This window comes from Myxocyprinus asiaticus, chromosome 9, assembly GCF_019703515.2.
Source record: "Myxocyprinus asiaticus isolate MX2 ecotype Aquarium Trade chromosome 9, UBuf_Myxa_2, whole genome shotgun sequence".
Classification (NCBI taxonomy): domain Eukaryota; kingdom Metazoa; phylum Chordata; class Actinopteri; order Cypriniformes; family Catostomidae; genus Myxocyprinus; species Myxocyprinus asiaticus.
The window spans coordinates 40629443-40653659 of NC_059352.1; the positions used below are offsets into that span (position 1 = coordinate 40629443).

A 24217-nucleotide genomic window follows, 5' to 3' on the forward strand; every position below is an offset into this window, starting at 1 on the left:
CAAATATAAGTCAATAATTGTTAATTTTTCTAGGTTGGGCTAACGAATTCAGGATTGATCTGAAATCTTTCATTTCGATCTAAAATTCTTTGCATTTAGTGAAGGACAAAAAAACATTTTATTTGGGGATAAGGATTAAACTTTTAAAACCTGTCATTCAGGCAGGCTTTACAGAATCACAGCTGTACTTGTAATCCTGAGTTAATTTGCTGGTCTTTAAACTAACCACCACATGTACAGCACATGTACATGGGCAGAGTGCGCATAAAGTGCTCTACGCATGCATCAGGTGTAATCAAGCTTTAAATCATGATCGCACCTAAAGATGTCAAGATTAATAGTGAAAAAGGAGTTACATTTTGGTCTATTTCTCACCCAAAACTGATCGTATCGCTTCAGAAGACATGGAATAAACCACTTAAATCATATGGATTACCTTTAAGTTGGCTTTATGTCTGTTTTGGAGCTTGGAGGTGTTGGTCCCCATTGATTTGTATTGTATGGCTATATTAACATCATATCATCAAAATATCTTTGTTTGTGTTCCACAGAAGAAAGAAAGCCATACGAGTTTGAGACAGCATAACAGTGAGTAAATGATGGGATCATTTTCATTTTTAGGTGAACTATACCTTTAAACCTAAACCTAACTGATAGTTTCATAAAAAAGCGAATGTGACATGAAAAACGTGTTTGCTGAAGCGACCACGTCATTTTGTGGTGCTTATGACATGAACCCTGATCAAGTTAAATGCTCTATTAGTTGAGCTACTGCGCTTGTAAATTAAGTTGATTATGTCATGCAAATGTTCAAATGTATCACATTACACTACAGTAAAAGTGTTTTGATGTCATCAGATAGCATTGTCTAAGGAACAGGGCGAAAAGCACGCTTTTCTGAACTGATAATCTGCCATTTGATTTGTGTAAAAGGGAATAAAAGTGATTGTTGTTATATCGCCTCTAGTGTTCATTTCACCAGGCAACTGCCACGATACGAACAACGAACATAATTTTGCAAAAAATTTAGATATAGTAATGTGATTCTTTGAGACTAGGTTGGTCATGTCATAAAGCTGACAACTGTTCAGAATATTTTTCACTTTACTCATGTTTTCTCACAAGTTGATAGGGTTGTTCCTCATCCAGAAATGAAGATCCTTTACATCTACCCCTTCTGGCCTTGCTCTCTGTCCTAATGGATCATCCTTTAGCGGTCTGATCCTGCCACAAACTGGGCTTTTGCTGCTTGGCTCATTTATGCCCCCAATGAGTCTCTGCTGGCCTCTATCCGTCTTTGTGCTGGCCAATGCTGACTGGACATTCAAACAAGTTAGGTGAAATGTTGAGGGCCTACTTGAGATGAATCCTCTCCTCTTAGCTGGTGTAGGCATGGCCTTTCCCAAAGACAAGCCCTTATGAAGAGACCTCTGTTTCATAATTCTGGAGTGTGGTTCTATGTGGGAACTATTGATGCAGAGATCCCGAAAGCCCTGTGAGAGTGGTCCCACACAGGAGGGACTGGCATCTTCCACTGATGGCATAGATCTCACTGTTCTCAGCTGAGATGCAGCATTATCCTTATGAACCTGTAAACCAATACCTGGGAGAAAGAACTCTGAAAACTGCTTGCTCTGATCAACACTTGGTGGAGCCAAACCGCTTTGCATCCAGCTACCTCTGGCATTCCATGTAAGAGGATTGTAGATGACATGCCAGTCCAGTGGGCAGCAGTTAGACTTGCGGAGTAATGGATCAATGCACCCCGTATGGAACTACAATGTCAGGAGATAGTGAGAGATGGAGAGAATTAGATAAATTCATTCTTTTGCACGGTGTCAGATTAGTTATAACCATGAATGATGCAGACATTTTATTTTTAATCTTGTCAAAAAAGTCAGTGACATTAAAAGTATCTCAGATACAAATGATTTGTTTCAAAACCTAATGAGCTGATCTACATAAGAGAGCATTCTAACAGAAACATAACCTTGTTAATGAGTGACCTGAGATGCCCTTAATAGGCATTAAGGCCTAGGCATAAAGACTTTAGGCCTAATAAATAATCATTAAGTTTTAGGACAGAGCCATATGTAAAGGATAATGTACAGTCGACGCAGAGGGGTCTTGTATCACCCTGAAGGGGTTTATTTTGCAATACCAGTACTGACTGTACCTTATCCCACTTGTTACACTGCTACCTACTAAATAAATAAACTGACATGAAATAGTGATTTGCATTGAAATTATGTTATTATATGAGACGAAAGAAATTGCGTAGTCTCAAGAAACAGCCAAAATCCACCTCTGGTTTGCATGAGTTCTTTTGGTGTTTATTTAGCATATAAAATTACCATCTGACTTCTCGTTATACAGCTTATTACAAGACAATTTGCCAGATAAATTAATAAATGGACAGGAAACATTGGTTAGAGTTTAAATTAGTTTTTTAAGCTTGCTTGTAGAGATCGCATAGTGACGAGAAGTAGGAAAGATGACTCGCAATACTGGATGGCACGATTGAACAATCAGAATCAAGTATCCTAGAGAGCCGTGTAATAATGTAATTTACCATACAGGTCTATGCAGAGACGTTTATAAAAAAAGTAAAGCCTTATCTTTATCTCTCCCATTTAATGGTTAGTGTCAAGGTCCCTTTAAGGCAAGTCAGGTCACTCTTATTCGAAATGCCTTCAGGTAGCTATTTAATGAGACTATTTAGGAGACACGGGCCACTTCTACTAAAATGAATGGGAGAAATTGGAATGCCCAACAGTCAACAGATGTAGAAAAGGAAGTCCTGCCTAAAAGGTAAAAGAGCCATCACCTTTTAGATACAGACATTGCCTGTCAATCAACTCAAGAACGCACATGCGCATTAGCTATACAAGCCGGGAAAATTGAGCTTTTTAGTGTAATCTTAAGTAAAGAAGCACAATTTATAATACCAGTGTTGTCAGATTTTACTGCTGTTTTGAAATGTTCTTTTTTTTTTTTTTTTTTTTTTTTTTTTTGGGAATGCAATATTTTATTTGAATTTAGCATAGCTAAAAATTTCACAAAAAATGCACTTAAATTTTCCATGACATTTTTAGATTACATTTTTAGCTTGACTTAATTTCCATTAATGTGTACAACTCAAAATATATATGTGGCAGTGGGGGTGTGGTCAAGCATCTCTCCGGAGAGAGAGAAAGCGGTAAGGGCGCTTACACCTGAGTTAAATTATGTCTAACACCTGTCTCTAATTTCAGTGAGCACGGGGAGAGCAGCATAAATAGAGCCACACCGCAGGTAGACGAGAGAGAGCCTGGGCACCAGAGACCTGATTGTGAAGCCAAGAGTTTATAATTGCAAAGTTGAAAGTTTATTTTTGTGAAGTAGTTTGTGTATTTTTAGAGTAAGATATTGAACAGTGTAAAACCCCTGAAAGAGTGTATTTGCTGCAGTGAGGAGAATAAAACGCTTACCTGAATCAGGAAATCTGCTTCTCGCCTCCTCCTTCCACTGAGAAGTGTTACAATATATATATATATATATATATATATATATATATATATATATATATATATTTAGTGATAATAACAAATTTGTATTGATTCATGCAGCAAATCACACAGACATAATATTAAAAAAAAACCTCAAACCGCATGAAATCAAAACTTTTTTTTTTTTCTCCCCAAGCATTAATCCCTCCACCCCACCTGACACAAACAAGCACTCTAGTGATCGGAAGTCAACTGACAAAGACACACAAATAGACAATAAAACAGGAAATATTTAGATAAAATATAAATAAAATAAAAATAAAAAAAGACTCTAATCCCTCTCCACTTCCCCTCTCCGAGAACCCTCCATAAAGGCTGGATAACCGCCCCACTTCCTAACGAAAATATCCATGTTATCCAGCCTTCTGTACACCATCTCCTCAAATGCCGCCACCCTACCCAGCTCAACGCACCACTCACGAAATGAGGGCGCATCAGACGACTTCCATACCTTGAGAATTAACCGCCTGCCAATCATCACGCCTGTCAGGACCCAACTCTCTATGTATTTATCACCCACATGCAGGACCGCTCCATCCACCAAAACACACAATATGGGGCAAAACGAAAACCGTGTGTTGACCACTTCACATACAAACCTCTGTACTTTCAACCAAAACTCTTGTATTCTAACACATCTCCAAAAAACATGGGATGTGTCCCCGTCTTCCGATTGGCATCTCCAGCAGGTGGGTGTGTCTTTAAGACCAAGCCTATACATTCTAGAGGGGGTCCAATAAAATTGATGCAAAATCTTAAATTGCATAAGATGAACCCTTGCATCTCTAGATGCAGACTTGATGTTTTTTAAAATCCCAACACCAAAATAAAATCTTTCTCCCATAATCTCTTAATAGAAGTTAAAGCTTCATCCCCCAAACTCTGAATTAGCAAAGTGTAATACACTGATGCCTCATGTCCTTTACCAAAAGCAACAAGCACCTCTCCCAAAGTATCTGCCGCTCTAGGGGGGTGTACGCTACTCCCAAAAATAGTACAGAGCAGGTGGCGCAACTGTAAATACCTAAAAAACTGAGATCTGGGAATCCCAAAATGTTGAGTCAAATTATCTCAGCAAAGGATCTCAACACTCCGTTCTCATATAGATCACCGAGTGCAGCAACCCCCCCTGACAATCCACTCTGACCAGCAGAAGGGGGACTTATCAATACATAATTTTGGGTTCAACCATATGCTCGAAGCAGCATTCAAATAAATGTCCAAATTAAACACTCTGGACACTTTTGTCCATACCGAGTTCAAATGCGAGATGACTGGGTGTAACTTAACTTCACCGGTTAATTTGATAGACAGGCCCTGCAATGGCGAAATAGGGGCAAGAACTTCTTGTTCAATACAAAACCAAGGAGGGGGCCCTTTCAGGTGGAAGCAACCAATGAGCCAAATGTCTGAGACCGAAAGCATAATAATAAAACAAAATCTTGGTTAGGCCTAGTCCACCTTTGTCAATCGGCCTATGTAATTTGTTGAAGTGCAATCTGGGACGCTTACCATTCCAAATGAAAGACTTCGCTATACTTTCAAATTGCTTAAAATAAGAGAGGGGGACATCTATAGGGAGAGACTGTAGCACGTAGTTGAATTTTGGAATACAGTTCATTTTAATTACATTGACCTTCCCAATCATCGATAAATGTATTGAAGCCCACCTGTCCACATCACTCGAAAATCTTTTTATTAGAGGGTCAAAATTAACTCTAACTAAGTCAGACAAATTTGGTGGAAATAAAATACCTAAATATTTAATGCCCTGTTTGGGCCACCGGAAAGCGCCTGGCTGGAAAGCCACTACTGGACAGTATGCTGTCAGAGCCAAAGCTTCGGATTTAGACCAGTTGACTTTGTATCCTGAGAACTTGGAGAAGGAATTAATAATCCTGTGGAGGCAAGGCATAGATCTAGAAGGGTCGGAGACAAATAATAAAATATCATCTGCATAAAGCAAAAGCTTATGCGCCACACCTCCCGCAATCACCCCTGGAAAATCATCCTCTTTTCTTATCGTGGCTGCTAATGGTTCCAGGGCAAGACAGAACAATAATGGGGAAAATTCAGAGAAAAATAATCTAAAATTAATCCGTTTGTTTGTACTGCTGCTACAGGGTGTCTATAAAGTAACTTAATCCAACCAATAAATGTACTCCTGAACCCATACATTTCCAAAATCTTAAAAAGATAATCCCATTCAACCATATCAAATGCCTTTTCAGCATCGAGTGAGATGGCAGCGACCGGAGTCTAATCATTCACCACTGACCACATGATATTGATGAAACGCCTAATATTATCAGAAGAGCTACGGCCCCGAATAAACCCCACCTGATCCATATGTATAAGAGATGTCATAACTTTACTTAATCGGTTAGCCAGAATTTTTGCCAACATTTTTACATCTAACTGGATCAGGGAAATTGGGCGTTAACTTTTACACTCGCTTGGATCTTTGTCCTTTTTAAGAATCAGACTGATCTGGGCTTGTGTCATGGTTGGGGGAAGCTTTCTGTTCTTTAATGCTTCTGTATAAACTTCTAGCAAAAGTGGAGCCAATTCTGTTGCACAAGATCAAAAAAATTCAGCTGCAAATCCATCTGACCCCGGAGCTTTGCCTGAAGGCAAGCTCCTCCATGGTTATCTCAGAATCAAGAGAGTTTTTTTGCTCGGTCGTCAGTTTAGGGAGTTCTAATGGATCCGCAAATTTTCCAATATCTTCATCAGTAGATGAAGATGTGGAACTATAGAGATCAAAATAGAACTCCCTAAAAGCATTATTAATATCACTGGTCGAGGTAGATATTTCACCGGCAGAAGATTTTATTGAGGGAATGGTGAAAAAAGACTCTCTCTGTTTTATATATCTAGCTAAAAGCTTCCCTGCTTTGTCCCCTGACTCAAAGTATGACTGTCTTGCCCTGAATAACCAAAACTCCACTTTCCGCGACAAAATAGCATTATATCTATATTTCAATCGGGTCAATTCTCTGAGGCCATCAGACGACTTACGACATTTCAGCTCTGCCTCTGCCCTTCTAATATTCACTTCCAATTCCACAAGTTCTTGCGCTTTGGATTTTTTGAGGAATGAGGCATACTGTATGATCCGACCCCTAAGAACTGCCTTAAGTGCCTCCCAAGCCACGCCCACAGAGGATACTGAGGACCAGTTGGTCTCCGTATAAACACTGATTTCAGCCTTTAACATTTGTTGGAAATCAGGATTTTGCAAAAGGGATTCATTAAGGCGCCAACTATATGATTTCTTTTTCTCCGTATGTGGCAACATCTCTAAACTCACCAGGGCGTGATCTGAGACTAAGATGTTTCCAATTGAGCAATCAACTACAGATGAAACGAGGGACTTAGATATAAAAAAAAAAATCTATTCTAGAATAGATTTTATGAACTGATGAAAAAAAATTATAGTCCCTACCAGATGGGTTCAAAAGTCACCAGATATCTGCAAGACCAACATTTTTACACATCTTATGAAGTGTCACTGATGCTCTAGGGGGCTTACACACTTTCGCTTCACTATGATCAAGAACTGAGTCCATCAAAAGATTAAAGTCTCCTCCCAATATTATATCATAAGGGGTGCCAGCGGTTTGCAACATCCCTTCAAGATTTATAAAAAAGCCCTGGTCATCAGCATTAGGTGCATAAATATTAGCCAAAATCAGCCTTTGTCCCTGAATTTCAACTAATACAATAATGACTCTTCCTAATTTATCCTTAATCTGTTTGAGATATTTGAATTGTAGATGTTTATTTATCAATATAATAACTCCCCTGCTCTTACTTGAGCCAGCACTAAAAAAAAACATGTCCACCCCATATCTTCCCAAATTTTTCAGCTTCCTGTGGGGAAAGATGTGTTTCTTGAAGAAACACTATATCATATTTCTTACGCTTAAGAAAAGTAACAACCTTTCTTCTTTTTATGGGGTGCCCCAACCCATTCACATTCCATGTGGAGAGGGATAATCCATTCATATCAACGATTGACATATTGATATAATAGAAAGAAAAAAAATGTGTGTCAAAAACAAGATTATACAGACCACAATCCCCATTAGTGCAACATTCAAACCCCGAACTCCCCCATGAACCAAAAAAAAAAAAGAAAAAAAAAAAAGAAAACGTGCGCATTAACCCCGCGCACGAGAGCGCCAGCCAGCGTCAATCCCTCCAAACTCAAAAGGTCCATGCATGCCTGCAAGAGCCCCCGTGACAACTTTGCCATCGGATTGCTCAATTTTGCCTCAAAAATTTGTAAGGCAAAATTACATAACAGAAAATACTTTGTAAAACAAACCTCTGCCAATAGGCATCATAAACACACGTAACGTATAGATTCATTCACAGAACTGACTCAAAGATGTGTTCTTCCACAAAACAAAATTCCAGCCACTATAAACCGTTCAGTGTCCTTGAACAGTCAAACAGATGAATGGTGAACTGGTTGCTTATGAATGCAGCAGATGACGTAATTATTCCAATGTCCCGCAGTGTTACTCCAAAAAGCAAACTCCAGCCGTTAGGTGGAACCATCATAAACAGCAGCAAAACAGGAATCCCGGTTCCTCGGGTGATCAAGAGTCAAGTTCACTCAGAGGGCACATGAAAACAATACAACATGACTTACTCAGACCGCCAACTGTAAAAAAGACATCCTTTGTGTGGGCATGTAAACATATTGCGATCATCCATAGTGTCTAATCTCAATCTGGCCGGGATCTTCAGTGCAGAAGATCAATGCAAAAGATTCTTTAAGGAAAAGTGTTATTCTACCAAACAGACTCCAGCCGCCAGGCGGAGTCAACGGAAAAAGAAACAAAAATTATGCCCAACTTCCTCCAACAGTAGAGTCAACGAACAGCGAGTCAATCCACTTACATGAGAAAAACCCCAATGGTTTACTCACTCATAGATTGTATAAAAGACAGTGCTATTTTCGGACACGTGAATACTTTGTGACTGTCCTTTGTCTCTATTCTCAGTCTGGCCGGAAACATCAGTGCAAAAACGATATTTCTTTGATGCAAGAGTTTCTTACACTCCTTGAATCGCTTGCGTTTCTCTCTTGTCGAATTCGCAAAGTCCAGGAACAAGAAATTACTGTGATTCTTCTGAGAAAGCCTTCCCTTGTTCCTCACCTGGAAACTCTTTATTGGATGATCTCAGAAATTTGACCAAAATTGATCTGGGCCTGTTTCCCTCAGTAGATCTACCAGCCAGAACTCTGTGAGCTCGCTCGATTTCCAGCCCATGGGCCGTTATGTCGAGCAGACTCAGAAGGAGTTCATCCAAGAATTTCACCATAACTCTGCCCTCCTCATGCTCAGGAATTCAAACAATTCGGACGTTATTCCTGCAATTTCTATTCTCAAGTTCTTCAATTTTTCCAAGAACACATTCCAAATCAACTTTGGTCATGGGTGGATTAGCGGGTAATTCCCTCTCCGATGACTCAAGACAATCGATTCGTCTCTCAACATCCGTCACTCTTGTGACTAACTCAGAGAATTTTGTAATCGATCGACGTATAACAGCGAGATCCTCCAAGTCAGCATCACCGACATGTTGGACAGTTGATGCTGGATCTCCTCTCTCGTCGCATCAACCAAATTGAGTCCCCGGTCTGTAGGCCTGACGGGGCTTTCATCCTGAGCACGTAAGTGTCTTTTAATGTCTCCAGAGCCCGAGGATTTTGACTTCTTTGCCATATTTTACCTCAAAGAGCAAATGTGTAACTGACTGTATCGAATTTCACCAGGTTATCACATAAAAATAATTAAAAATTTAGCAAAGTGCGCAGAGCTCATTGCTCACACGTCTGCTCCCTGCGTGGTGTCATGTGACCCCCACCACAACTCAAAATATAAATTTTATGGTGATCTTAGAGTTACAGAAAGTAAATGAATAATTCTGAAATATGTTCTTTGATCGTAATCTTGACCAACCGTTCCCCATTCAAGTAGATAGGAGCTGCGCATGTATGCTGCTTGTTTACATAGAAAATTAGCTGCTCAGCCTGCCCGAGAGCGTTCCAAATATTGCCGCCGAGTGGACTGGCTTGCTAAAAAGACTTTACTATTTAATAGTCATACAGGTCCAACTCCTATCTACTTATATGGTGAAAGATCAAAATCTCCAAAATTGTTGGTCATGATAAGAGGAAAATAACATCAAATCAGCAATAAAATGCTGTAATACAAAAATGCTGTCACAAACTGTGCTTCTTCAGATCAATTCACACACAAAAAATTCAAGCTGGTCAAGCTGATGCACTGGTGCATTGTCAAGTAAACTTTGTCACCCGTCAACGACATATAAAATCATAACATACCAAATCGGCAATAAAATCTGACAACAATGCTGTAATAAATCGTGCTTCTTCAGAAAACAAATCACACACAAAAAAATTCAGGTTGGTCAAGTTAATGCACTGGCGCTTTCAAGTTCACCCAAAAATGAAAATTCTCTTATTATTTACTCACCCTCATGCCTTCCCAGATGTATATGACTTTCTTTCTTCTGCTGAACACAAACAAAGCTTTTCAGAAGAATATCTCATCTCTGTAGGTCCATTCAATGCAAGTGAATGGCGGCCAGAACTTTAAAGGTCCAAAAAGCATGTAAAGGCAACATAAAAGTAATCTATACGACTCCTGTGGTTAAATCCATGTCCTCAGAAGCAATATGATAGATGAGGTTCAGAAACAGATAAATATTTAAGTACTTTTTTTTTTTAATATAAATCTCCACTTTAACTTTCATATTCTTCTTCTTTTGTTTTTGGCGATTTCTTATACTTCGTGCATACTGCAACATACTGGGCAGGGAGAATTTATAGTAAAAAAGGACTTAAATATTTATCTGTTCCTCACCCACACCTATCACATCGCTTAAGAAGACATAGATTAAACAACTGGAGTTTTATGGATTACTTTTATGCTGCCTTTATGTGCTTCTTGGAGCTTCAAAGTTCTGGCCACCATTCACTTGCATTGAATGGACCAACAGAGCAGAGATATTCTTCTAAAACACTGATTCTTGAGATAAGGGACAGAACATGTCTTACATACAAAAGTCATCTTTATTTTAAAAATCAAGAAATTCATAACAATAAAAATACTGGAAAAGTTCAGTCTAAAGAAAATGTGTATACTCAGGGCATTTTTTACTTCTATTTTAAAATAATTTAATTCGAATTTTTAGAAGAGCATGCTCTATACTTGGAAGCACACGTAACTTAACCTGTCCTCAGCAAGAGGTCACAATGTTAAACTGCTAAATAAAGTGTTTAAAAATGCATGAATTCATAAATATAAATATCAAATGAAAGGTAGGGATCTGTAAGATATTAAAGTAGGACACCTGGTCTGGTACGTTTGATATTTTTCATATTTTAAACAAACAATGTATAAGTCTCTGCGGTCAGAGCTTCAACTTGTCAACTCCGTCATTCTCATTATTATAATTTCTGTTAAAATTGTGCGATCAATTTTGGAATTTTAGTTTAGTTTATAGAGGCATCTTCAACTGAGGGGGAAAAAAATGGCTCCAGTGTACAACACATGGTTAAGATGGAAAAATATTACATTTTGTCAACAATTTTCAGAATAGCATGAAAACAGGAAAAATAAAATACAAAATATTGAATGTATTTTATCACTTAACTCCTTTACTGAACAATATTATTAGATAATTAAAGACTTTACACTTGTTGGATGAATCAAATTAAAATAGCATGCTTTTTGGTGTGTCTGACGGAGTTGACAGAAATGACAGTAAGATGCAAGTTATGGAGTGAATAAATGTCAATTTTCAGAAGAAAAAAAAAGTATTTTTATAAAAACCTGTTCCCTTACATCGTTCGTTAGCTGAGACCTTTGTCTACAAATATATCCATTTCAAATTAATTTAGTATTAAAAAATAAAACTCTAATTTAAATATGTTTTGTCCCTTATCTCAAGAATCAGTGTGTTTAGCAGAGAAAGAAAGTCATATACATCTGGGATGACATGAGGTTGAGTAAATGGTGACAGAATTTTCATTTTTGGGTGAACTATCCCTTTAAGCAATGCGGTTGCTACCATAAATGAGTGACCCATCCCATCCTTTAATGTTTCAGGTAGTGTGCATCCTGGCCATTGAACCACAGTTTATATGACTGCATCTTGAGCATTCTGCATATGGGATGTGTTACCTTGTGTTTGCAGGGTAGGGTTCTGACATTCTGGTCCAATTTAAAGCTTGAAAGGCAGATTCTGCACTGAACACCTGGATAAAGCAGTCTGGACTCTTTTCGAACCTTCACCACTGGCAAACTCTTTATTACATGGTTCGGGACTATATCACATGTCCCACCAGACATGCTGCTGGAGATGTCAGAAACAGGGCAAAGTGACAGGATAAATTCCTAAAAGCCTTCCTCAAAGTGTTCCAATACGCTTATAAGTAGAAATTGGGTTAGGAATTAAAATTTCAAGAATTATGTTGCAAAGAATCTGTGCTGTACATGGTAGAGGCAGACTAACCTACTACCCATGAAATGTTGTGTCATCTTCTGTGTTTCCTCCATTGTGCGAGGAACTGTCTGCCATAGCTGACCTCTTTTCTGTGCAAATATGAATGTAAAAGAAGAAGCTTTTGGGACATTCTCAGTAATCACATAATATATTAAAGTTCACATCATAGTTCACTCACAAATGAAAATTAGAATGTTAGCCTTAGTCACCACTCATTTTAATTGCATCTTTTTCCCCATACAATGAAAGTGACATACCTAACATCTCCTTTAGTGTAAACACCCATACTCACCATTTGAACGATGAAGCAATGCTGTGGATGGAAGGTCCTCTTAAAGCATTCCTCACACAGGTGGAAAAAACTGCACTCTGTGCACCTGTGAACATCAAACATAAGGCATTTGCAACTGAAACAAAATCTACCATTATAAGTCAGCATCAGAATGAATCGTCGGCATTGATTTGTCTGTGTTATTTGATGGTTGCCTACTTGAAACATTTCCCAACGATAGGACAGAACCTACAACTGTTACACACAACTCCAAGGTGTTTGTCAAAACGCTCCCTTTCACAACTGGTACACAGATCACCGGCATTTTTCACCTGCCACAGATAATACATGAAAACCAAGTTGTTTAATGCTTTAAAGGGGTAGTTCATACAAAATTGAAAAGTCTCACATATTTACTGTCATGTTGTTCCAAACCTATATGACTTTCTTTTTTTTCTGTGAAAAACAAAAGGAGATTAGGGGAGTAAATCAGACGTTTCATCACGATACGATCTTGAATCGATTCTCATGGCCTGCGATCCGATATTTGCCAATACTTCAAAGTCTGCCGCGATATGATTCGATTCAGGGGCCTGCGATCAATATTCCGATATTATGTGCCTATTTTACACAATCAATTAAATTTAGTTTTTGCCCTCAAATGCAACCAAAATATAATTTGATTGTTTTATTCAGTTCCCTGTATACACATTGGGACATCCAAGGTAACAAAATTATACAGATAAATAATATAAAAAATATTTACCACAAAAAATATTTATCACAAGTGATCATCACTTGTTTGATGACAGCTAATTTTTCAGTTTAGTCCAATTCAAAATACTTATATACCCATGACTTGTTTCCAACTATCCGTGCTATCCGTGGTTTTCTTGGCTACAACTTCCACAGCTGTAATGAAAAACTCTGTTAAAGTTAACTGAGATAAATTTTAGTAAGGGTGTTGATGTGTAGATGTGTAAAGTCTTATAACTGATGCTGGAGCTGAGCAGGTGTTTCTATTTTCCTCGTTTGTGCTGTTCAGAATGTCGGCGTTGTCAAGATGTTTCACATGGTTGAACTTCTCCATGGTACTTTAAAATAGCAAATTCTCATGTAAAATTCAAATGGGTTGCATGGATCCAGATCGATGGATTGTTACACCCCAAAAGAAGATGTTAGGCAGAATGTTAGGAACTGACAGCCCCAGTCACCATTACCTTTAATTGCATCTTTTCTCCAAACAGTGAAAGTGAATAGTGACTGAGACTAACATTCTGCCTAATACAGGTGCATCTCAATAAATTAGAATGTCGTGGAAAAGTTCATTTATTTCAGTAATTCAACTCAAATTGTGAAACTCGTGTATTAAATAAATTCAATGCACACAGACTGAAGTAGTTTAAGTCTTTGGTTCTTTTGATTGTGATGATTTTGGCTCACATTTAACAAAAACCCACCAATTCACTATCTCAAAAAATTAGAATACATCATAACACCAATAAAAAAAACATTTTTAGTGAATTGTTGGCCTTCTGGAAAGTATGTTCATTTACTGTATATGTACTCAATACTTGGTAGGGGCTCCTTTTGCTTTAATTACTGCCTCAATTCGGCGTGGCATGGAGGTGATCAGTTTGTGGCACTGCTGAGGTGGTATGGAAGGCCAGGTTTCTTTGACAGTGGCCTTCAGTTCATCTGCATTTTTTGGTCTCTTGTTTCTCATTTTCCTCTTGACAATATCTCTATGGGGTTCAGGTCTGGTGAGTTTGCTGGCCAGTCAAGCACACCAACACCATGGTCATTTTACCAACTTTTGGTGCTTTTGGCAGTGTGGGCAGGTGCCAAATCCTGCTGGAAAATGAAATCAGCATCTTTAAAATGCTGGTCAGCAGAAGGAAGCATGAAGTGCTCCAAAATTTCTTGGTAAACGGGTGCAGTGACTTTGGTTTTCAAAAAACACAATGGACCAACACCAGCAGATGACATTGCATCCCAAATCATCACAGACTGTGGAAACTTAACACTGGACTTCAAGCAACTTGGGCTATGAGCTTCTCCACCCTTCCTCCAGACTCTAGGACCTTGGTTTCCAAACGAAATACAAAACTTGCTCTCATCTGAAAAGAGGACTTTGGACCACTGGGCAACAGTCCAGAACTTCTTCTCCTTAGTCCAGGTAAGACACCTCTGACGTTGTCTGTGGTTCAGGAGTGGCTTAACAAGAGGAATACAACAACTGTAGCCAAATTCCTTGACATGTCTGTGTGTGGTGGCTCTTGATGCCTTGACCCCAGCCTCAGTCCATTCCTTGTGAAGTTCACCCAAATTCTTGAATCGATTTTGCTTGACAATCCTCATAAGGCTGCGGTTCTCTCGGTTGGTTGTGCATCTTTTTCTTCCACACTTTTTCCTTCCACTCAACTTTCTGTTAACATGCTTGGATACAGCACTCTGTGAACAGCCAGCTTCTTTGGCAATGAATGTTTGTGGCTTACCCTCCTTGTGAAGGGTGTCAATGATTGTCTTCTGGACAACTGTCAGATCAGCAGTCTTCTCCATGATTGTGTAGTCTAGTGAACCAAACTGAGAGACCATTTTGAAGGCTCAGGAAACCTTTGCAGGTGTTTTGAGTTGATTAGCTGATTGGCATGTCACCATATTCTAATTTTTTGAGATAGTGAATTGGTGGGTTTTTTGTAAAATGTGAACCAAAATCATCACAATTAAAAGAACCAAAGGCTTAAACTACTTCAGTCTGTGTGCATTGAATTTATTTAATACACGAGTTTCACAATTTGAATTGAATTACTGAAATAAATGAACTTTTCCACGACATTCTAATTTATTGAGATGCACCTGTATCTCCTTTTTTGTTCTACAAAATATATGGGTTTGGAACAACATGAGGATGACAAAAATTTCATTTTTGGGTGAACTATTTCTTTAACAATAGATATGAGGTATGGAGAATTCATCTTTGAAACAATTAAACCTTCTGAATTATAGGTAAAAGATCTGACAAATTTTGACAAGTGACTTTACCTGTTCAAATAGTTCCTTAAAAGTGCTAAAGTCCTCCCTACAGAGTGGACACTTCAGCATGGTATGCGAGTCTGTCTTTGTCTGATGATCAGCCCACACCTTCATACAGGAAATGTGGATACTGTTTCCACAGCTGAACCTAAAACAATGTTACGTAACTACTATGTAACTGTCAATGTCAGTGAGTTTTACTATTAGCTCTTTGGGTTTAAAGGAAGAGTTCACTGAAAAATAAAATCTCTCTCATCATTAATTACTCACCCTCGTGCCATCCCAGATGTGTATGACTTTCTTTCTTCTGCTGAACACGAAACTAAGATTTTTAGAAGAATATCTCAGAAGCAATATGAGCCAATTTTTACTATCAATCTCCACTTTCACTTTCTTCTTCTTTTGTTTTTGGTGATTCACATTCTTCGTGCAGCCACCTATTGGGCAGGGAGGAGAATTTATAGTAAAAAAGGGCTTAAATATTTATCTGTGTCTCATCCACACCTATCATATCGCTTCTGAAGACATGGATTTAACCAGTGGAGTCATATGGATTACTTTTATGCTGCCTTTATGTCCTTTTGGAGCTTCAAACTTTTTGGTCACCATTCACTTGAATTGTATGGACCTACAGAGCTGAGATATTATTCTAAAAATCTTCGTTTGTGTTCAGCAGAAGAAAAAAAAGTCATACACATCTGGGATGGCATGAAAGTGAGTAAACGTTGAGATAATTTACATTTTTGGGTGAACTAACCTTTTAAGTGGAACAATATTTAGGGTCTAATTTTAGCTCCTCATGTTATACGATATCCATATCTTGAATGTACTCTCTGATCCTTGGTTGTGCTTACTTTTTAATTACAAATAGCTCAGCTGTTGCTGTAAATTAACTTTCCATTTAGATTTCCATTTAATTTCCTGCAAATGCAAATTCTCATACTTGCAGAAGGTCACAGGCAACTTCTTCAGCAGAAGTTCTTCTTGACAGATTGGACATATATCATCTTTCTCAATGTCTTTCTGTCTGACACTTCCGTCTTCTTCAGTTGCCTCGGGGTATGATGAGCCCAAGCTGCCCCTGTCATTAGGGGGTACAGTTTTGTTTACATGAAGCCCTTGTAACAGCTCTAGGATCTGTCTCTCCACAAGACCATACTGAAAACAGTCTGAAACAGAACAAATTACCAGAAGGACACTTCCTTAAATGTACTCCATTTAAGTACAATTCACATATCAAGTATGACTTTATATGCATCTGTTGCATGATCTTAAAGAAAGGGATTGTAGTTAAAAGTGTATTTCTAGTAAAATATAAGAGAGAGAAAATTTATTTTAGACTGCTTACATTCATGATCTCTTGGAAGTCGAAATTTACGTATTAAAATCCTATAATGAAAAAGTAAGATGATAAGATATCAAGCATCAAAATTGCAAACTGTTCAACCCAAAGCGTATAGTTACCAGCAAATGTGTACGCAGAGATCCTTCTGTTTCTGAAAGGTAGGACAGGTGCACGAATGTGGATCTCCCAAACAGACCTTGAATATGAAACATTAAATTAAACATTATTTCAATTGCATTAGTTACATTAATGGGTCATTCCTACAATTTAGTGCCTTTTCAGCTTTAAAACTTTTGAAAAATGAAATGTACTTTTATAGATATCTTTTTGTTTCATCATTAAAGGGACATGTTAAAGATTTTTTTGTCATACAGGTCAAGCTCAATGTTTAAAAAAAAAATCAGTTATGCATCCTGCTGGATAGGCCTGGTCAGGGTGAACAATAACAGGGTGGCCATTTAGTGTGTAAAATGAGCCACTACTTGACCTGTAAATGAATTAATTCTAGCTAAAATATTGTAAACTTTAAGTGATGATTTAATTTCTGTTAACATAAATATACTGAAATGTTAAGGACCACATCACAAAATAAAGGAAACAGAAAAGTGAATTCAAAGAGCACAAATAACATGTGAAAATGACACTAGTGCAATACTTTAAAATGATTTCACTTATTTAACATTTTCAACAAGTCTACCATTGTAATGGGTTGAAATTAAACTTTATAAATATAACTTGTACACCGAATTGAGTTCCTTTAAAAAAACACGTACGCTTACTTTGTAATTTTTGGACTCCCCATCCTCTTTTAGGAGAAATCCAATCGGTCCAAACTCTTTGAGGATGAAAATTGTGGTATTCAGCGCTCGATCTTGATGTGAATTGACCACATCACTCCCTGTTTTCCTCCAAACTGTTTTCCGGAACATTATGAATTCAATACAGATTCTTGGCAAATGTTGTCAGGCTAGTTCCATTGTTAATTTACCTCTCTAGACATAAAAGCATTTACTCAGTTACATCCATTAAACGTTCATGGCACTTAAACAATATCTGCATTCGAAAACTTTCTGTCAGAGTGAGCCTGAATGAGATGTTGCAACACTGTATCTATAGCAACAAGCTACGCCCAATAAACAGTCACGTCTGCATACTGCCGCAAGATGGAGATATTAGTCTCTGTGGTCGTCTTCAAAAACACTATCCGTAATTTAAACCTTTTTCCATATAGGAACAATAGAGCTTATTTAGTGTTCTCTACCAGTTACTCTGTAACAGATAAAAGGATTTTTAAAGACTAATACGCTGTTTAACCGTTTATTGCATTCTTCGAGTTTTTAGTGACACGGGACCTCATTTCACACCCTGTACCTCATCCATTTCTGGGTTCCAGTGAGGCACTAACAATGGAAGTGAATGGGGCCAATCTGTAAACATTAGAATACTCTCTATTTCAAAAGTTTAACCACAAGACATTAACACTATGCGTTTTAACATGATTTTAGTGTGATAAAATCGCTTACTAACCTTTTCTGTGTGAAGTTATAGCCAATTTGACAACCTTGTTGCCATGATGATGTAATGTCAACAAACCCTGAAATGACTGTAAAAATGACGATTTAAATAACTTTACAGCTCAAATAATACATGAGTCTTAACTGAAGAATTAATGTAAGTGCTTTAAAAAAAATAATAAGCTTCAAATTTCTGCCTTTAAACCCTGCAAAAAACTGACCCCATTCACTTCCATTGTAAGTGCCTCACTGTAACTTAAATTTTTGCTTTTTTTTTTTTTTTTTTTTTTTTTAAAGAAAAGGAGGGACTAGTCAAAATAATTTTATTCAGATATGCCACAAATGCTGTTGATTGAGCTTAACTTGTACTGAACCTGGAATACTTCTTTAAGACTATATTGTTAAGCACAACATTAAAAGAATAACTAACCTCTGCTGTTAAGCAAGGAATAATGTAAATGGTAACGCTAAGTTTAAGTTGTTTAATTATGTGAGAGGAAAGAGGCTACAGAATGTTATGAGCAGCACAAAAATGACATTCTATGTAGGAAATTTGTTGTCTGGGGACAATGGTAAATTATATGGTAAATGGTAATTATTAATCTTGCTCTATCTGTTGGAAATTGGCTGTGTATAGTATAACATGAATGTTATTAGTATCACAAGGTGAGCTCCAGTTTATACCTTCTTTAACAGTGAACAGATCATTTACATTTGACTGCAGACAATTAACTCTACCATCTACTAGTTCTCTGAGAGTCATTACACACCATGTGGCACACACTGTAGATAACAATTATGAAATAAATTCTACTGTCTCTAGCTCTTTAAAATCTCACTCGTATCTAAATCTAACAGCCCTCTGAGAGCCATAACACACACCATGTGGCTTTGGGTTCGGCCTCTATCTAGTGAGAGTGAAGCCTGAGTTCCAGATTTTTGAAGAGCTGTATCGCCTTCTCTTGCCCAACACCGTGTATCACTACTGGTTTATATTAGACTCTTACGTGGGAGGTCGTGATGCGTGACCAGAACATTCAGCTTGTAATGTGCACTGTTGCACAGACACCATTGACATGACAACATGTGCAAATGTGTGATGATATTATACAAAAGTTGTGTTGACACAGATTCTGGCCAACCACAGTAATGAGTTAAGCAACTCATTGGCTGCACCATACAGTTTACCCAGACAGATGTTGCATGTGATTTTGTTTACAACACGTTCCTCCAGGGCTCAAACCATATTCAACAAATGATTATGTTTTGCAATCTCTGTATACAGTCATAGAGTAAATCCTGCAAAACAAACCCCACAGTGCTGATGCATCATTGTGCTGGAGAATGACAAACTGCTGTCCGATCACTCTGCTGATTCCCGCGCCTACATGAAGCAGTTTGTAATGGATTACATCATCAAAACATCTGTTGACCCAATCATGCTTCATAATTCACAGATCACTTCAGGAATTATTGTGTGACCACGCCTGTTTTTATTGCCCGTGTAAGGATTCCTGTGCGTTTCAGTCGATATACCCTTGTCTTTTATCTCACTGCTAAAAAAAACAAAAAAACAAAAAACAAAAAAACAAAAACAAACTCAAACCACTTTGTGCTGCTTTGCTAGTCTTCCAGCCTGACCAAGCTGGTGCTTAGCAGGTTTAGCTGGAAGGCCAGCTCATCCCCCATTCTGACCAGCTAAGAACCCATCTAAAACAAGCCAACTGACAAGCCTGAGCAGGCTGGGCATCCAGCTAAGACCAGTCAACCAGCTTAGGCTGGTTTAAGATGTGTGTGTGTTTTTTTTTAGTTTTTTTTTAATTTTTTTTTTCCAGCAGGACTGTCCACTGATTTCATATGTTTACATTTATGTTTCATATGACAAAACATTTATTACGTATATAGCTATTATAAATGCAATTCATTGTTGGACGACTGAATTTTTGTGTGAGAGAGAAAGATAGAGATGTCAAAAGCTGGTATTTATGTTGAAAATCCCCAGTGGTTACAGGACAGAGTTTTTTTTTTTTTTTTTTTTTTTTTTTTTTTGGCATTTGTGGATGGATCTGCTTTGCTCTTTCGGTCACTGCAAAACCGGTCTGCAAATGGACTGTTCTTGCTGAGTCTGTGAGAAAACTCATTGGGCTAATTTGTACTGAGAGTTGATACATTACATATGGGAACCAGATCTGCTTAAATGGGTCGGTCATTTATACAGTCAATCTGACTGTATAAACATAGCTCTAAAGGACACATTGGCAGCCCTTTAGCAAGACACCACGCCTCACTCACAAGAACAGAGAAATTGCTGTAAACTAAATCCCTTTGATATCATTAGAACATAATTAGTCTGATAGAATGGGTTGGAGGTTGCCTTTTGATAAAGAAGATATGATGCCTGTAATTGCAGTTGTTGTACAGTCTCTGTAGGTACATACAATGCAAGTGAATGGTGACCAGACCTTTCAAGCCCCAAAATCATATAAAGGCAGGATAAAAGTAATCCATATGACTCCAGTGGCTAAATACATGTCTTCAGAAGTGATATGATAGGCTTGGGTGAGAAAAATATCAATATTTAAGTCCTTTTTACTATAAAGATCCACTTTCACATTCTGAAAGTGAAAGTTGAGATTTATAGTAAAAAAGGATTAAATTATTGATCTGTTTCTCACCCAAAGCGATGACATCGCTTCAGAAGACATACACCGATTAGCCACAACGTTAAAACCACCTGCCTAATATTGTGTAGGTCCCCCTCATGCCGCCAAAACAGCGCCAACCTGCATCTCAGAATAACATTCTGAGATGCTATTCTTCTCACCACAGTTGTACAGTGTGGTTATCTGAGTTACCGTAGACTTTGTCAGTTCTAACCAGTCCGGCCATTCTCTGTTGACCTCTCTCATCAACAAGGCATTTCCGTCTACAGAACTGCCGCTCACTGGATGTTTTTTGTTTTTGGCACCAAAAACAAAAGAGACTGTTGTGTGTGAAAATCCCAGGAGATCAGCAGTTACAGAGATACTCAAACCAGCCTGTCTGGCACCAAGAATCATGCCACAGTCAAAATCACTGAGATCACATTTCCCCCCATTCTGATGGTTGATGTGAACATTAACTGAAGCTCTTGACCAGTATCTGCATGATTTTATGCACTGCACTGCTGCCACATGATTGGCTGAATAGATAATTGCATGGATGATTGTTGGTGCCAGATGGGCTGGTTTGAGTATTTCTGTAACTGCTGATCTCCTAGGATTTTCACACACAACAGTCTCTAGTATTTACTCAGAATGGTGCCAAAAACAAAAACATCCAGTGAGCGGCAGTTCTGCGGATGGAAACGCCTTGTTGATGAGAGAGGTCAACAGAGAATGCAAGACTGGTTCGAACTGACAAAGTCTATGATAACTCAGATAACCTCTCTGTACAATTGTGGTGAGAAGAATAGCATCTCAGAACGCTATGTTGCGGGTTGGCACTGTTTTGGCGGCACGAGGGGGACCCACTGTCAGACTTCAGCCACTTATGTTGATCATTTTGTTGTCTTTGTGGCTGAGCTCTGACATTCTTGTTTAGTGTCTTGTCTAGTCTTTGTGAGAGTACAAGGCTCCTTTTGACGCTGCCATGCATTCTCTTGTCTTGTTGGTTATTGGCATGAGTGCATTGCTCTTATGTCATTCTTGCAGCATGATCAATTGTTTTGTGTTTGTCTCTCGCGACCTCAGGCATGCTTCGTGTGGCACTCGCCTTGCGCTGCGTGTCCGGGTCGTGATCCGTTGTCATGTTGTGCTGAGGTTCGGCTGCTTCGGTCTTGGTTGCCTGTTTATATGTGTCTGAACCCCCGCACAAATGTCCCGTCTTGTCTGTCATTTGGCATGGCCGCATGTTGCCGTTGTTTCTAGCGATATGCGCTCGTGTCATTAGTGTGTTTGTGTCTGTGAGGGCGCGTGGCTTTGTTTTGCTTCCATATTGCCACGTGTCTCTCAGTCTTGCACCCCGCTTTATGTCTCTCTCTTTCTTTTGTTTTGCAGGTGCCAGTGATCTCAGCCCCGTTGCCCTAGTTACTTCATTACCTTGTTAGCCTATCATCTGCGACACCTGTTCTCCTCGTTTTCCCTCCTAATTTCTCTCCCATATATTCTTCCCGTGTGCTCTGTTATCGTTGTCATATCGGTCATGTCATGTTTATCCCCAGTCTAGTCTTTTCGGTCATGTTTGTTATTTGTCTGTAGCTTTTGTATTTCTTTTGTTTCTCCTTTGTGAGTTTTTATTTCTGGTTCCTGTTTTGTTTTGTTATCGTGGTTTTGTTTCCTTTTCTCTCCACCATGAGAGTTTTGTGTTCTGTTTAGTTTGTCTTTTAATAAAAGCTCATCTTGTACTCTTGCGTTTGGGTCCTTCTTGCTTTCAGCGACCTGTGACACCTACACAATAGTAGGCAGGTGGTTTTAATGTTGTGGCTGATGGGTGTATATTAAACCACTGGAGTCGTATGGATTACCTTTATTCTGCCTTTATATGATTTCTGGAGCTTGAAAAGTCTGGTCACCATTCACTTGCATTGTATGAACCCACAGAGCTGAGATATTCTTAAAATCTTACAAAAATCTTAAAATCTTAACCATAAATAAAAAAATAAGTAACACTAATGTACAAAACAGAGTATTTAAAATATAAGCAAATGACCTATGACAATTGGTTAAACAATTTCAGCGCCAGGCCATATACTTTTGCTTCCACTGGAGAGTCTTACTAAACAGTGTTCTCTGAAACACACTGAGTGTTTGCTTATGGATTCTCCACATAAAACATAATTTAGACCACAAACAGACATTCCAGACATCTCCATGTCATCATTTAGTGACACTGTCCTTATTGATGCTGTCTCTCTTTGCATTGATTATTATTATTTATGATTTATTAATTATGAGTTGGAATGGGTGTGCTGATCCCTGTAAGTTGTAGAAATACTGCTGACAGTAAACAGAGTCACTGAAAACAGAAAAAAAATTTGTTTAAATGACATATCAAATTGCTCAAATTGTGTTATACTGTGGTTTATCATGTACTATAGGGTAACTTTGACCCAGTAACAGAAATGCTGCATTTTCAATGGAAACCCCACGGAAGGGTTAAGTGTAGTGTTTAAAGCCTTTAATTGTGACTGACTGCATCCAGTAAGTTTTTCGCCTGAAGGATCTCAAACCTAAAAAGTAGCAGAGCTTTCTTATGGTTATACAAGTCTGAAACACAGAACTGTTAAGTGCATTCAATGATAGACCAAAATAACCTTGCAAAATATCTACTGCATCACCCCACCACATAAATAAAGGGAGGATATGAGCAGGAAAAATAAGGAGAAAAAATGAGAGTGGTACAGTGAGAGAGAGAGAGAGAGAGAGAGAGAGAGAGAGACAGACACTGAGAAGTGTACTGAAAGAGTTAAGGTAGGTGGGTCAGGAAGAGAGCTGTGATCCCTGATTCCTGTTTGTGTCAGCTGTGCTGTAAGTGGACACACTAAATCAATGACTCTAAATCATGCAGATATAATGGAGTTTTCATCCCAGCACAGCCATTTCACCGCCTCCCAACACACATACATAAGCATCAAGTCTGCAGTGCATTTCGGTCCTTATCCTAAACTCTTTCAATCAGTACATGAAATGTAAAGTGCTTAGTGTGAGACAGAGAAGCTGGGCCAGCCTTCAATAATTAGAACAAATAAATTCTTCATTGCAAATTCTTTTAATATACTCGAGTGATACAGTATATTAATAATATTTTTGCGAATTACAACCTGCAACACCCATACAAAAGAGGTTCCAGTTTATCCCACAAAACAATTTTGTTTTGACTCTAGCTGGTGGTTACACCCAGAAAAGTGACCTTTTGAGGACTTTGTGTTTATTTATTTTTCTTCCCTCACCTTTCGTTTCTTATATTGTGT

At 38.3% G+C, this 24217-nt stretch overlaps 1 protein-coding gene across 1 annotated transcript; it reads right to left on the reverse strand.

Annotated features, from left to right (window-relative positions):
• Nucleotides 1-25: 25 nt before the first annotated feature.
• zswim2 (zinc finger, SWIM-type containing 2) lies at nt 26-17815 on the reverse strand. The gene is made up of 10 exons (XM_051706266.1): nt 17533-17815; nt 16873-16949; nt 16757-16797; nt 16352-16577; nt 15418-15556; nt 12592-12704; nt 12394-12478; nt 12111-12190; nt 11780-11951; nt 26-1775 (listed from the first exon to the last, which is right to left on the reverse strand). The coding sequence occupies exons 1-10, from the start codon at nt 17680-17682 to the stop codon at nt 1119-1121; spliced, it is 1740 nt and encodes a 579-aa protein (XP_051562226.1). The 5' UTR covers nt 17683-17815; the 3' UTR covers nt 26-1118.
• Between the last annotated feature and the right edge of the window lie 6402 nt (nt 17816-24217).

Bases quoted from the DNA above. Each gene is read 5' to 3' on its own strand.
- zswim2 (XM_051706266.1), bottom strand. From the start codon at position 17,682: ATGTTCCGGAAAACAGTTTGGAGGAAAACAGGGAGTGATGTGGTCAAT. The intron at 12,191-12,393 runs GTGAGTATGGGT...ATATTTGCACAG, and splicing joins ATTGCTTCATCGTTCAAATG to AAAAGAGGTCAGCTATGGCA. The intron at 1,776-11,779 runs GTAACACATCCC...CTGACATTGTAG, and splicing joins CCCTACCCTGCAAACACAAG to TTCCATACGGGGTGCATTGA.